General features: G+C 39.1%; 1 protein-coding gene across 1 annotated transcript in view; it reads left to right on the top strand.

Moving 5' to 3' along the window:
* The window catches only part of Cntnap4 (contactin associated protein family member 4), a 293,647-nt gene that overhangs the window by 169,256 nt on the left and 108,996 nt on the right, over positions 1-15,395 (top strand). The window contains exons 5-8 of the mRNA XM_040736562.1: positions 7,598-7,801; positions 9,634-9,818; positions 10,567-10,710; positions 13,737-13,998. Coding sequence (XP_040592496.1) covers positions 7,598-7,801; positions 9,634-9,818; positions 10,567-10,710; positions 13,737-13,998 — 795 coding nt within the window. The remainder of the gene's footprint in view (positions 1-7,597; positions 7,802-9,633; positions 9,819-10,566; positions 10,711-13,736; positions 13,999-15,395) is intronic.

Genomic DNA, 15,395 nt, shown 5'->3' with positions numbered 1-15,395 from the left:
AGTTTACATTGATATTTGCATGCAGAAGTCATGGACAGTTCCTCAGCTCCTCAGCCTATCGTTGACTTTACCTCCATCTATTTAGAGCCAGGGCAGGAGTCGCTGTTCTTTGTGGTTCTGTGTAAAGCTTGCTTCTATTCCTCCTTCCGTTTTATGGTATGCATTTGAATTGCTTTAAAAGTAGTAGTCCCTTAAATCATCTTGGGTTCTTTTATGCTTCTATGCAAAAATAGTATAACCCATTTCCTGTTGATTTCTTGAGTGCTTGGTCTCAAACCTGATTCAGTAATGCTGGTCTCAAGTGCCTATCCATCACCCTGCTGCTTGAATAGCTCACTATATAATAGTTTAACAGTGACTCCATTTGATTTATTTCTCAGTTAAGTAATTCATGGGTAATGGTTCTCAAATAAAGAAACAGTATGATTGCTGTTAAATGCTGACTTCACTTTTAACCAAGAAGAGTTTGGCCTATAGCCCCATTCTCTAGTTCGTGGAAGGTCTATATTAATTTTATTCTTTGATATTTAAGGATAGAACTCTTTTAAAGTGTGTGTGTGTGTGTGTGTGTGTGTACGTGTATGTGCATGCATGTGTATTAGAGTATATGCATAGCTGAGTGCAGGTGCCCATGTTGGCCACAGGGAGGTGTCAGATCACCCTGGACCTGTACTTAACTGTGAGAAGCCTGACATAGTTTCAGTGATTAAAAAGGAGGTCTTCTACAAGAATTCTAAACTGCTGAGCCATTTCTCTAGCCCATAGAGAAGAATTCTTATTCAATTTATATTTTGGAGGGTAATTCTCCCCAAATGAACAGAGGACTTAATTATATTTTTCAAGAAGAATCCTTTCATGACCTTTAAATAAAATTAATTTTCTCTTATTGGAGGAATGATTTTCCAGTTCACGCATTCTCTACTCCAATCTTTCTCTTTTAAGTTTTTTTAGTCATCTGTCCTCATCAATAATGCTATGATTCATAGTGTAACTCGCAGAATCAATTTGTCCAGAAGTATCTTTCAGGGAAAAATCTCTCATACTGCTGCAACTTTCTACAAGAACCAGTGGCAGTATAAATAAATAAAGCTTATTCATTTTCCCCAGTACAATTCAATAGGCAATGAGGATATTTGATTTCAGAAAATTGGCCTCTGTAACCTACATGTTCTTCCAATCAAGTCTTGATGCTGTGATCTAAGTCAGCCTCATAGGGGAACCTGTATTCTCAGGTCTCAAGTTAGGAGTCCACACTAATTCAGTGGCAGTCTGGCAGAGCTCAAAATGTTGCTTGTTCATGGAGTACCCAAGAAACAAATTTCCTATGTTTGTTTGTTCAAAAAATAAGAAATGTACTTGCATGCTTCTCTGTATGCTTGGACATGCTGTGGCATGCTCATGAACAAAGGTCAACATGCAGGAGTTGGTCCTTTTCTTTTGACCTAGGAGCCTGGAGACTAAATGTGGGCCATCTGAATTTGCAGAGCAAGAACCATTATCTACTGATCCATGTTGTCTGCCTAGTTTGTTTTATTAGGGCTGGGCCACAGAGCTCAATTTAAGAAGTCACCCTCTTGGATGCTTTTGTTGGTAACCTACTTGGGGCAGGGAAAATATTGCTTTGAAAAGTGACAGCCCTCTAAACTTTGAGAATGCTCAAACTTTTGGAGCAGGACTGGATGCAGGGGTGGGGTAGGAAGAGTCAGCTGCAGGAGAGTATCTCAAATTGTTCAGTGGGTTTTTACTTGAAGTATGTACAGGTAGAGACAGTGTCTACTGCTCAAGGAGGGGCAGCATTTCTGCAGCTCAGCTGACATTCTTCTCGGAGGCTATTGCAGATCGACTGTCTTGTGCATCTTAGACAGCTCTGGGGACATTGTCCTGATCCAGAAGCAAAGCTCTGAACAAAGCCAAGAATAATCATGTCTCAGGGATGTGTGTCTTCCCATAGAGTAAGCTATTTGAAAAATATGAAAGAATGTGCTTTGTTTTCATGCAATACTTCATCTGCCTCTATGCTCGCAGAGCTCTCCATAAATATGTGCTGATGTTTGGAAGGAGGGCAGAAGGCTCATTTCAGGAACATTCCTTCCAACACTGCTCCCTGAAAGACATTTGTATGTTTTCCATTGGAAAGCTTTCCCTCCATGGAAGATTACATTTCTGCATCATATAAGTAAAGCAGACTCTATACTGAGTCACAGGAAGAATTGGTCCAGGCCTACAGTCTTTCTGAGTCTCCTCTTTCCTCAATTCTTGCTTTAAATAAGCGGATTTCAGATAGTGGTATTCACTAAGGAGGATTCAGGTCACCAACAACTGCTATGGTGAGTCAGCTCAGGCAGGAGCTGACAAAGAGCCATAGAACCCAGCGCTGCCTCAAATCATCCTCTCTGCATAACCTGTCAAGGACATTGATACTGAAGAGCACTGTGTGTGTGTGTGTGTGTGTGTGTGTATGTGTGTGTGCACATGTACATGTGTGCATGCATGTGTGTATGCATGTTTGTATGTCTGCTTTTGTGTATGTGTGGGCATGTGTGTATGCTTGTGTGTGCATTAAGTGTATGTATGTGTGCTAAAGTGTACATTGTGTGCATGTGTGATATGTGCACATATATGTGTGCGCACCTGTGTGTATATATGCATGTGTGTATGTGTGTGTGTTCTTCAGAAATTCATTATGCTTTAAGGAATCATAAATCAACCCAAGTATTTAATTATTTTGAGCACCTCTTTTCCAGCTCAATATTCTAATAATAAATAATAGGTTGGCATTAGCAGCAATGAGTGTTCATTGATTACTTGTTACTGTGTGGATAAACACTCATACAACAAACCTGTGGAGAATATACAGTTACTCTCATTTCATGCATGAAGAAGCAAGACAAAGAGGTTAAGGAGCTTGCTATGAGACAGAAAAAAACCACCCCAACTATTACTGTTTGAATACGAGATGTTCCCCCAGGGCTTGTATCTGAGCATGTGTCCTCCTGCTGCTGGAAGTATTTGTGGAGGGCTGGGGAAATTTTAGGAGGCAGGACCTGGCTGGCAGATGTCAGCCAAAAGGTCCAGGCCTTTGAAGGGTTCACATGGGCTCATCTTTTCTTCTTTCTCGGTTTCATACTTTGAAGTTACAGATACTGCCTTCCCAGTCATGCCAGAGATCTTTGGAATCCAAGAGTCAAAATAAACTTCTCCTCTCATATTTTATATCTGTCACATGTTTTATCATGGTGACACAAATCTTTGCCCCTAAAACCTAAGTGTAAGGACATTGTGGTACCTTACACAGCAAAGGTAATTTGAGGGAGCAATTATTGGGGGATGACCTGTTTTATTCAGGGGGATCCTATGAAATCAGGGGGTCTTTTATGAGAGGGAGATGTTGGGTTAGAGAAGACAGTTTCAGGTATTTCTATTATTTGTTTTTATGTCTTTGTTAGGGTTTCAGTTGTGATAAAACACAGTGACCAAAAGCACCTTAAGGAGAAAGGGTTAACTTCACTTGTACTCCTACATTACAGTCCACCTATCATCAAAGAAGTTAAGGCAGGAACCCAAGGCAGGAAGCAGGAGGAACCCAAGGCAGGAAACAGGAGACGGAAACTGAAGCAGAGGCCACAGAAGAACACTGCTTTCTGTCTTGTTCTCCATGCCTTGCTACAGTATTCTTATACACCCCAGAGTGGTGGTTCTGGGATTTGTAAGGACCAGACTGAGTGAGCCATGGTAGGCTGGGCCCCACCACATCAATAACTAGTTAAGAAAATATCCCATAGACTTGTTTGCCATCAATCTTTTTAATTAATTAATTTTTATTTAAATTAAAAACAATCTTATTTTACATACTGATCCCAGTTCCCTCTCCCTCCTGTGCTTCCATTCCCCCACCTACCCCCATCCTACCCCCCATCCACTCCCCAGGGAGGGTGAGGCCTCCCATGGGGGATCATCAAAGTCTGTCACATCATTTGGGGCAGTATCTATGCCTTCCCTGTGTATCTAGGCTAAGAGTATCCATCCATAGGGAATGGGCTCCCCAAACCCATTTGTGCACTTGGGATTAATACTGATTCTACTGCCAGAGGCTCCTTAGACTTCCCAGGACTCTTAACTGTCACTCACATTCAGGCGGCCTGGTTCAGTCTTATGCTCGTTCCCCAGCTGTCAGACTTGGGTCCCTGAGTTCCCACTTACTCAGGTCAGCTGTTTCTGTGGGTTTCTCCAGCATGATCTTGACCTCTTTGCTCATCACTCCTCCCTCTTTACAACTGGATTCCAGGAGTTCGGCTCAGTGCTTAGCTGTGAATCTCTGCTTCTGCTTCCATCAGCTACTGGATAAAAGCTCTATAATGGCATTTAAGGTAGTCAGCAATTTCATTATGGAGAAGGACATTTAAGGTAGCTTCTCCGCTATTGCTTAGATTCTTAGTTGGGGCCATCCTTGTGGATCCCTGGAGATTTCCTTAGTGCTAGATTTCTCGTTACACCCATAGTGACTCCCTCTATCAAGGTATCTCTTTCTTTGCTCTCTGTCTCTGTTCTTCCCCCAACTCAACCTTACTGATCCCTCATGTTTTCTTCCTCCCTCCCCTTCTTCCTTCCTCTTTCTCCTCCCACCCTCCCCCTTCCCCCATGCTCTCAATTTACTCAGGAGATCTTGTCCCTTTCCTCTTCACTGGGAGATGGGGGTTCATGTATGTCTCTCTTAGGGTCCTCCTTGTTTCCTAGCTTCTCTGGGGTTGTGAATTTTCAGCATTTTTGCACCTGTGGTTCTCTCTGCTCAGACAACTCTAGCTTGTATCAAGTTGACAACAAAGCCAACCAGGGCATTTTATGTGTCATAAAACAGTGCTTTGTGATGCTGATGGTTCAAAACTATATTTCAAATGTCAGATATTTGCATAGATAACATTGTAAATATAATAATAAAAGGTGAATTGTTGTAAATGAGCACAGTGTTAATATGAAAATGTCAGGGATCATATTTGAATGCTTTCTGTCCTTTCCCCGCTCCTGAAAGGCATTTCTTGCATACATGTTGACTGTATGACATGATTGTTATCGATATGTTCATTTTCCTATTGCTATACTCTTTTCCTTTCTCAGAGGCCTCTTAGTTGAAAGGAATCTACCTCCTACTTCAGAGCATTACATTATTCCTTGTCATAGCAGTTTCTCAACAATTCTTACAGTTTTATTTATGGTGGTGAACACGAACATATTGGGAGAATATCTAGGCCTTTTGAAATTAAATGCCACACGATTAATCCAGTTTATGAGGAGAAGATACTGTAGACAGAGGCCAGGTTACATATGAGAACCTGCCTGAGAGTCAGATTTCTAGGTCTGACATCTGAACAAGCTCTTTCTCAGCATCTCAGCCAGTTAGACATCTTCTCCACCAGAATGTCTGTCACTTTCTGTAATGATTTTATGGATGTGGGCTTACATATTTTGTATATTTTCTACCCAGCATATTTAGCACACAGTACCCAAGACATAGTAGACTCAGTATGTTTATAGTAGATCACTTCATTGACATACACAGCCATGTACCTGTAAGGTTGAAAGTAGGTAAGAGGGCTGGAGAGATGGCTCAGAGGTTAAGAGCACCGACTGCTCTTGCAGAGGTCCTGAGTTCAATTCCCAGCAACCACATGGTGGCTCACAACCATCCATAATGAGATCTGGTGCCCTCTTCTGGTGTGCTACATGGAGGCAGGATGTTGTATTCATAATAAATAAATAAAGTCTTTAAAAAAAAAGAAAGTAGGTAAGAGTCAGAGAAAATGGTAAGTGGCTTTGGTTTAAGGGATAAAACATTACACCATTGCTTTAGACATCAATTGTTCAAGATTTTTTCCCTCAATACCTTATTTTGCTGATGGAAATATTCCAGGCCCCAAAGCTTGAGGTGCCATGGAAGATGGATACAACCATTATAATGTAATAATAACAATAGTGAAAAAGAGAAAAAAAAGAAATAGTAGACTAAAGTAACATGGGCTGTTTTTATGGGGGAAAAATCCCTTGGTGGCTAATTCCAAAAATAGTCTTTATCTATAATAAAATCATTACTTTGATAGTTGCCTCTAAGCAATACATTAACTCAGGGATAACTCAGAGATAACTGCATCGCTCCAAATGTGTCAGCATTTAAAGTCTATCTGGCTGAAATTTTTCTTAATTTATTGCTATCTAATAATGGTAGAAAACATCATTTGTGTTTGACAAAGAGTTATGTTTTAACCATACACATTCATTCAACTATATAACAAGGAATGATTGTTCAGCTAGCATTATTCTTTCTAAGGCATGTGATGTTTATTCATGTGTACTTGGAAAATGAATTCTTTATAAGCATATTAAGAAGATATAAAAAAAGTCAGACCCCTGAGATTTCAGAAGAGAGCTTCATAGAATACTAACAATATTTAGGGTGGGTACAGGTAATTAACACTTTCTGGGGTTTAGTGGGTAGTCTGAATCTATACATATTTGGTCATATAAGTACCTAAATAATTTCATCAAATGATACATGATGAGTAAGCTATTAATGTTGTGTTGTTGAGTGAAAGAAGTCAGCTTAGCCACTGAAAAACAGCTTCTTATTTTACTGGGTTTCTCTAACCTCTTCATTTATTATATAAATGTACTCTCAAGGATAATTGTCTTAAAAACTCTTTGACTTGTGAAACATAGAAAGTGCAGTGAAGATCTTTTCTGAGTATTATTGGTTTCATTTTGTGTCCTTTTTGGGGTGCAACTGATTTTGACAGATGTACTATTATGTTACCAGTGTAACATGACATCTTTTTAAAGACGAACTGAATAAGAGTGAGCTTGACAATAAGTAAGGAAGACACTGTCAGAAAGCTGAAAAAACAGGTTGGTGTCAAAGTATGACATGAATGCAGTACAATAAACCCTATAATACCATTAGTTTAATGTCTTTCCAATGATGCCCTTGAGAAGGCAGAAAATAGCCTTATCCTTAAATACTATCACTTAGTCATAAAAATAATATAATAAGACAGAACACAAGTTCAATTTAACGTGTGCTTGAAATGGTATTTTATGACTCTAGAGTATACACGCACACACATGTGCATGTGTGTGTGTATGTGTGAGTATGTGCAGTATGTGTGTGTGTATGAATTGATGCTATCTTTGATAGATACAGCACATGTTTGGAAGAATTTTGAGATATCTTGGATCTCCCCCCAATTAATTTTTACAGTTAAAAACCACTGTTAAACTATTGATTTTAAATATGTATTATAAAGAGATTATACATCTATATTAATTATAAAAATTATCTGATTTCCTCTTCTGTAGAATAAGACTAGGCTTTAGTAACATAAGAAATTTGAGGTGTGCATTTAAAGTATATTTCTAAATAATGAATTTTGTGAGTAGTTAAAAAGATTCAGATGGAATTGTTTTGATAGAGTTATATATTTTTTGGTCTGATATTACACACACACACACACACACACACACACACACACACACTCCACCGTAATTGACATGTTTCAGTGTAAAACATATTTATCCGCAGGATGATGACTTTCACTATCTTTGTCTCCAGGGTCAGTGGTGATTGATCTTGATGGAAAAAGTTCCCTTCTCTACAGATTTGATCAAAACTCCTTGAGTCCAATAAGAGATATCATTTCTTTGAAATTTAAAACCATGGAGAGTGATGGGATTATACTACACAGGGCAGGGGCTGCTGGAGACCACATCACATTGGAGTTAAGAAGAGGAAAACTCTTCTTATTTATTAATTCAGGTAAAGTTACTTGGTGAGGCTCTTTGAAGGTCTGATTATTTGATTATCACTAATGTAACTTGATGTATTCCTAGCTCACTTCTTTTAACATTTAAAGTAGCTGATTTTCCCATTTAAGAATATAAACATGAGTTTTCTGGCCCATCAGGGTCCTGCAGTCCTTGAGCCCCAAATAAACACACAGATGGTATATTAATTATTAAACTGTTGACTGATGACTAGGGATTCTTATTGGCTGGCTCTGTCTTAAATATTAACTAATTTCTATTAATCTAAGTATTTCCATGTGGTCATATCTTACTGGAGAACACCTGGTATATACTACCTTCCTGGTCTCACATGGCATCTGCTGTTTGCCTACACTTCCCAGAATTCTCCTTTTCTCCTAGCCCAGCTTATACTTCCTGCATCATTGGCCACAGTGTTTTATTCATTAACCAATAAGAGAAACATATATACAGAAGATATCCCCATCACAAGAACTTGGCATGTATACCCAGTGCCTGCTGTGTAATAGAATATTTGTTTAAATATGTAAAGATGTGTTGCTGTTTCACATTGCCTGCCTAAGGAACCTGATTGATCTAATAAAAAGCTGAATTGCCAATAGCTGGGCAGAGGAGGGAAACCAGAGCTGGCAGGCAGAGAGAATAGGGGAGTCAGCCAGACAGCCAGAGGCCAGACAGCCAGACATGGAAGAAGCAGGAAGCATGATGGACAGTATGTAGCTGATGTAAATGAACCTTGGGGCAGCACATAGATGAATAGAAATGGTTTAATTTAAATTTTAAAAAAGCTACCAAGAAAAAGACTAAGCTAAGTCTGAGCATTCATAATTAATAATTCTCTGTATCATGATTTGGGGGCTGGTGTTCCAAGAACGCCCACTACTTTTGACACCCAATGGGGGATGCCAAATGTTTTAACTTTGGCAAAGTGGCTGTGCCTTAATCTACTGCTATCTCGGCCAGAAATTTCAACTCTGCAGTTACTAGCCTTTTTCTCTCAGTGACCTGGCCACACTGGCTGCAGCCTGGCAAGAATTCTGCTCCTGCAGGCACAGGCCTGCTGCTGCCACTAAAGGTAGCTTTAACTAAGTCTCTATCATTCTAAATATGAATAAGACTGGAGATTCAAAGGCTGGGGTGAGAATCTGCAAGTTCAGAGAACTAAATAGCAACTACCAAGCCCTTTCTCCTTCCTGCTGTCCACAGAAGAACCATACTTCTACTTTGCCAAACTACAAAGACCTATGCCACTCCAAACCCCACCCTACTACTTCCTGGGAATGTCTCTCGGATGTCATCTGAGGCTCTATGATTATTTTCTGTCAACTAGTTCCTAAGTCAACCTCCTGACTCAAGATTAATTTTATTTAATTAATGCAAATGCAAACTCAGGGTTCTCAGCGTGATAGATACTCTCCCAACAAGTGTCCATATGATTCATGTTTGCAAACTGCACAAACACTTCTTTGGATGCTCTTCCTACAACTCTGATGTAGCTTCACAGTTATTTCCTAGCATCATAAAAAATGGGATGGGTCATTGAAAAATATTACAGCAGTAAAAATAATGAGCTTGTAGCAAAGATAAAATTTACATAGAAAATGAGCTTGCAATGGGTAATAATAATAGAAGGAATTAACAGTGGAAGAAATTACAGCAAGGTTGAGAGATCATTATAATCAAGCTTCAGATAAATCCACACTGGTGTTCAGGATGGCATGCATGCAAGAAGTTTGTAAATTACTATGAGAGATGCTGGTCCATCAGGAAGAAGCTCCCCACCCTCTTAACTGAATCACAGTGCTGTTGTTTTTTTCCTCCTAGGAGAATCCAGACTGATGTCTAGTTCCACCTTGATCAACCTCACCTTGGGCAGCTTGCTGGATGATCAGCATTGGCATTCTGTGCTTGTCCAGAGACTGGGCAAACAGGTTAACTTTACAGTGGACGAGCACAGGCGTCACTTCCATGCCCAGGGAGAATTCAATTACCTGGATCTCGATTATGAGGTGTGGTAGTTACATTTCAATTAATACAGATTTGATGATGTATGTGTGGTTTAACTTCCTAGCAGAAAATATGCTATAAAAAAGACACCTTCAGAATAAATCCCCAGGCTGACAAAGCTTTCCTAAGATGATCTAGCTTGCTAACTAGCACATGGAACTTGGGGGTCATCATTTATTATATATCTGTAAATATCATTATAGAACATGACAATCATTTCACCTGACACATACAGTCACAGTACCTCATAGGCAGATTATGTTTCCCTCAATGACATTCCATTGCCACATTCAAATCTAGAATGTGTCGTCTGATTTCTTGGTCGACCCCTGAGAAATATAGATTTATGAGAGACTATAACAGCAAACAAATTAATTCATTAACAGCTGATTTCAATATGCAAATAGCAATTTATGCTAGAAACATATACAAAATAAAATATCATAATTAGCTACATTATTAAATAGGCCAAGCTCTACTGTGAATCAAGAAGTGTATTTTTCTTCATTAAGCAATAAATATCAAAACCAGGTGTGATTAGTGACTTGGAAGGATAATCAAGCTGTCATACAAATGAAGACTGAATGCAGATGAATTTGTTTTTAAAAGTCAGTATCTTAATTTTTTCTGTGTGGTGTTGTAAAGTTATCTATGTGATGATTACTGCTATAATTGCTAATCATAATTATTTAAATAGGTTATCACAAAAAATCACTAAACAATATTATTGATGCCATTTTTCTTTCTAAGATCAGCTTTGGAGGGATCTCAGCACCTGCAAAATCAGTGTTATTGCCATACAAACATTTTCATGGATGTTTAGAGAACCTCTATTATAATGGAGTGGACATCATTGGCTTGGCCAAGCAAAACAGCCCTCAGATCATCACCATGGTAAGAGTCTCCATATGAAGGAATGAATTAAGCTGTACTTTTCCAAAATAAAATTGCTCCATGTGAGGGTCTTGCTTATAATGTTTTAGACATGACCTTTAAAAATTCTCTCTGGTTGACAGTATACATATAGGAGATTTGTTCTATTTAGGGGCATTATAATTCATAACAGCTATTTTCATATATTTATTTATCTATTTATTTTGGCTTTTTGAGACAGGGTTTCTCTGTGTAGATCAGGCTGGCCTCAAATTCACAGAGATCTGCCTGTCTCTGCCTCCTGAGTGCTGGGATGAAAGGTGTGAGGCACTACCGCCCGGCATATATTTATTTTTATATGAAGTAAATGCAGGATAGATTTTTCCCCTGGGGAGACACAACACACACACACACACACACACACACACACACACACACACACACTCACGTGTGCATTCATGCACGCACACATGTACACATGCACACATGCACTCATCTCCTCACTCCAGATAAGGAACACATAACAGACCAAATTAATGATTGCACCAAATTCCCACTTGGTGAACCAATGATTTCCTATTGGGATAATAATATGAGTATGGGTACCAGGTTACTTACAGAAGAAAGGATGACTCAAAAGCAGCTGCATCATGGAAAAAGCTACCCAAAGCACAGGTGATGACTCACAAAGCTGCCATTATAGAGCTCTCTCCTGTGAGGAGAGAGCAGTTGTTTTGTGACTTTTATAAAGCCATAGAGGAGTCTTCTAGACTTTTCTAAGCTTCAGTTTTCTAAGACATGTGATGCTTTGTTTACTCCCTGAATCTCATGAACCTGCCCCTCCATCTAGATGGAATGTTTTAATTGGAAAAACTGTCATACAGCAATAAATTTTTTAAAAATAGTATGGAAAATATTTTTAAAATTTATTGTGATCTGATTGTTGATTTTGTTGTGGCTGTTTCAGTTTTGTTGAGACATTATTACTCTTGTTAGATTAATTTGATTTTATTTATTTAAGAAGTTATTCCCTGACCAGCTCATTGGGTGAGCTCAGTCCCTGGAATCAGGTAGCATTTCTGGTGTGTTCACAAGAAATTAGAAGCACTTGTGTTTGTCATGGTCATTCATAATAAAGAACTTATAGATTGTTATAGCATTGTAGCTGCCAGTCTGTCTTAGTAGTGGTATTACCTAGGTTCCCTTACACCCCAAGTCCTTGGAATTATTTGCAGAATTCAGCTCTAACTGTTGGTCAAGGTTCAGTCAGGGAAGCAACAGCAGAGTGTGTTTCAAACAGGGCACCTTTCTCTGATGTGGAAATTAGGACTTAGAAGAAGAAACCGGAAGTGAAAACCTGGCATGGGAAGGGTGAAGATCAGATGAGTCACTGACTGAAGCTGAACTATGAATGGACAACTTGGACTTGGCAGAGCATTTGTGGCTTATGCTGGCAGCTTTCTGAAGTGTCTACAGGAGATGTTGCCTCTGGGTAGATTTTTGTCTCTAAATTTCCATGACACATATCTGGGGTGGACATTAGCTTGACTTGTTGCGGACCAGTAGGACCAGATATCTTGATAAATAGGTGGTACAGAGTGGAGGAGAGCAGGACAGTGGAAGGAACCAGCATCACCCTGTGCTTATCATCCTGCTCATATGTGTGTGGTGGGGTGGGCATGTGAATGCTTTTGGTGTGGATGTGTGCAATTGGAAGCTGCTGTTCAGAGTCATCCTCAGTCACTATTCCACCTTATTCACTGAAGCTGTGCCTGTCAATCAAGCTCAGAAGTTGCCTGTCTATTGCTAACCATGCTGCTCTGGGGATCTTGTTGTCTCTGCCCACTGAGGCTGGAGTTACAGGTGCCCTCGCTGCCCACCCAGCATCTGTGTGGGTTTCTGGGGATCAAAATTCCAGTAGTCAAATTTGTACAGCAAGTTCCTTGACCATCGGACATATTTCCATTCTTAAGTCGAGCGTTTTGGCATGGGTTCTGGAAGACGAACTCAGATCTTCTTGCTAGTAAGCAGTGGCTATCAACACAGGTTTATGCTCATCCTTCACTGTACATGATTATCAATACCCTTGGGTCAAAATGGCTTGTGTTCTACTTCTGACATTCAAGTATCATTTTTTATTTTCAGGGAACTTTTACCTAGAATCAGACAATGATTGAAATTCCAGGAAGCACAGTTTCCACTTTACTACTTTGATAATAAAATGCAGATGTAAATAGATTTTCATTAATTTCTTTCATTGCTTAAAATTCAAAATATGTAAATTGAATCTCACATTGTGCAGAAAATCCCAGAGAACATCACTGGAATATTTATTATGGAAAAGATTTCATTCCCAGCTCTTTGTGAATTCATGTTCTTTGTATGTTCCTAAAGGCTTTGTATGTATCCAGTAAAGGCTTTATTTTCATTTCTATTTTATTACAGGGAGATAATTTAAAAGGAAATATGTGTGTTTCATGAAAAATAATGATTCTATGCAACACTTGGGCAAAAACCTCCTCTGTTCATGGGCGAGAGGATGTGCTTGCTGTGTGTAGGGCAGGAGGAGGCAGCCACCCAAGTAAAGCTTAGGATCAAACTACTATGGGTAGCTACTCCCATCTCCACAGGGTTTGATTGTCTTAAAAGTCCCTTTATTTTATAAGTGAGTGTGTACATTGGCAATTAGCATTTTGTGCTCTTAAGCTTTTAACATTTCACCCAGCATACAACATAACAGTTGTATGAAGTAAAAGTTCAGTTTTTAAAAGAATCATTTTTTGTTTGTTTGACCAAGATTCCCCCACACACAAAGTTTATTCTTCTTGATAAAGTTAATTTCATTGACTTTGCAAGTCTATACCAAAGTTGCAGAATGTGGAGAAAACCTAGGAACACACTTCAAGAACTTTTAAGGTAAAGGGCAAAGATTTGGACCTTCGTGGTATAGCAAATTGATCAGGCTAGAATGAGACTGATAAGTTTTTAAATTCTATCCCATGTGGGCAGTAATGAGCTGAATACCTGCTCTTGTCATCTATCCTCAGGGAAATACATCGTTTTCTTGCTCACAACCACAGTCTGTGCCTCTGACTTTCCTGAGCACCAAGAGTTACTTGGTTCTCTCAGCATCTTCCAAAGAGGAAGTCATCTCAGTCAGTTTTCAATTCCGAACCTGGAATAAGGTGGGGCTTCTGCTCTTCAGTGAACTCCAATTGGTTTCGGGCGGTCTTCTCCTCTTGCTCAGCGATGGGAAACTTAAACTGAATCTCCACCAGCCAGGAAAGTCACCCAGTGACATCACAGCAGGTAATAAATGTATTTCTTGAGGCAAAGCATATGAATTTGAAAGATTTCATTATCTCTGTGTCCCTTCTCTATAAATTTCATGCATAACCAAAAATTAATATTTGTTTAATAAATGGATACTTGAGTTAATAAGATTATCACTACCTTCCTTAGATAAACTTGGTTCCAATATGACTCCAGTGTACAAAATTCTTATTAACATAGTTGATAATTATGAAGGAATAGAAATTTCTATCTATGACCCTTACACCAATTCAGACAAGTCATCAACCTAGCAAGAGGAAACAGGTTTTGGGGTAAAAGTGAATGACACTGCAACAACAGACCAATTAATTAACTGAATGTCTTTCATTGAATAATTAGATTGATAAATCACTATTGTCCACCTTGGTGTGGAGCATGACAGAGGCCACATGGGTAACTATATCTATCTATGTCATCATACTAATAATCAAATGTACCTTGTAATGGTTGGATACATTTTTAAACAGGCAAAGATTTGTGAAGAATTTGCCATGTGGGTACCAATTGAAGTTCTCTGCATTCGTATGTGATACAGTACCCTTTTAACAATTAGAGGTAATATAATTAAGGTGACTTTATATGTGTCTTGAAATTAATGTTCAATCTAGGTTAGAGCTATGGGTGAGGGATATATTTGTCTCTTCATTAAAAATATATAGCTCTTAATAAGGAATCTCTATCAGAGTCTTTATATACAGAATAGCATCCACTCTTGGCAGCTAGAGGTCACATTAGGGTAAATTACCGCATTACTTTAATCAATAATCTTTATAAACAATTTATAGATGTTATTGTACCACTCCTTTCTATTAACTATGATCAACATTTATAGAATATGATTGGGAAAGGAAAAACGAGAAAAGTTAAAACAGTGTCTGAAACTAATAGGAAAAACACATGTACAAATTCTTGCTAAGTGGCACTTAGTTAGGATTTCTATGGCTGTGATCGAGTGCCATGACCATAAGGAGCCAAGAGAGAAGCAGGTTTACTTCACTTCCACTTCCAAATCACAGTCCATCATTGGAGGAAGTCAGAGCGGGAACCTGGAAGCAGGAGCTGATGGAGAGGTCATGGAGGAGTGCTGCTTATGGCTTTCTCCTCATGCCTTCCTCAGTCTGCTTTCAGAGAGAACCCAAGACCAGTAGCCAAGGAGTGGCACCCTCTACAGTGAGCTGGTCCCTCTCACATCAATAACCAATCAAGAAAATGTACCACAGTCTTGTCCACAGGCCTATCTGGTAGGGGCAGTTTTTCAATCGGTGTTCCTTCCCTCTTCCAAAATGACCGTAGCTTGTGTCAAGTTGACATAAAGCCAACCAGCATAAGGGCCTATTGTTTGTATATTCTTATTGCCATTTGTGTTTCTGTAT

Source organism: Mesocricetus auratus, unplaced genomic scaffold, assembly GCF_017639785.1.
Source record: "Mesocricetus auratus isolate SY011 unplaced genomic scaffold, BCM_Maur_2.0 Super-Scaffold_6723, whole genome shotgun sequence".
Lineage (NCBI taxonomy): Eukaryota > Metazoa > Chordata > Mammalia > Rodentia > Cricetidae > Mesocricetus > Mesocricetus auratus.
Note: the sequence above shows the minus strand (reverse complement) of the source record. Positions and strands in the feature narration are given on the sequence as shown.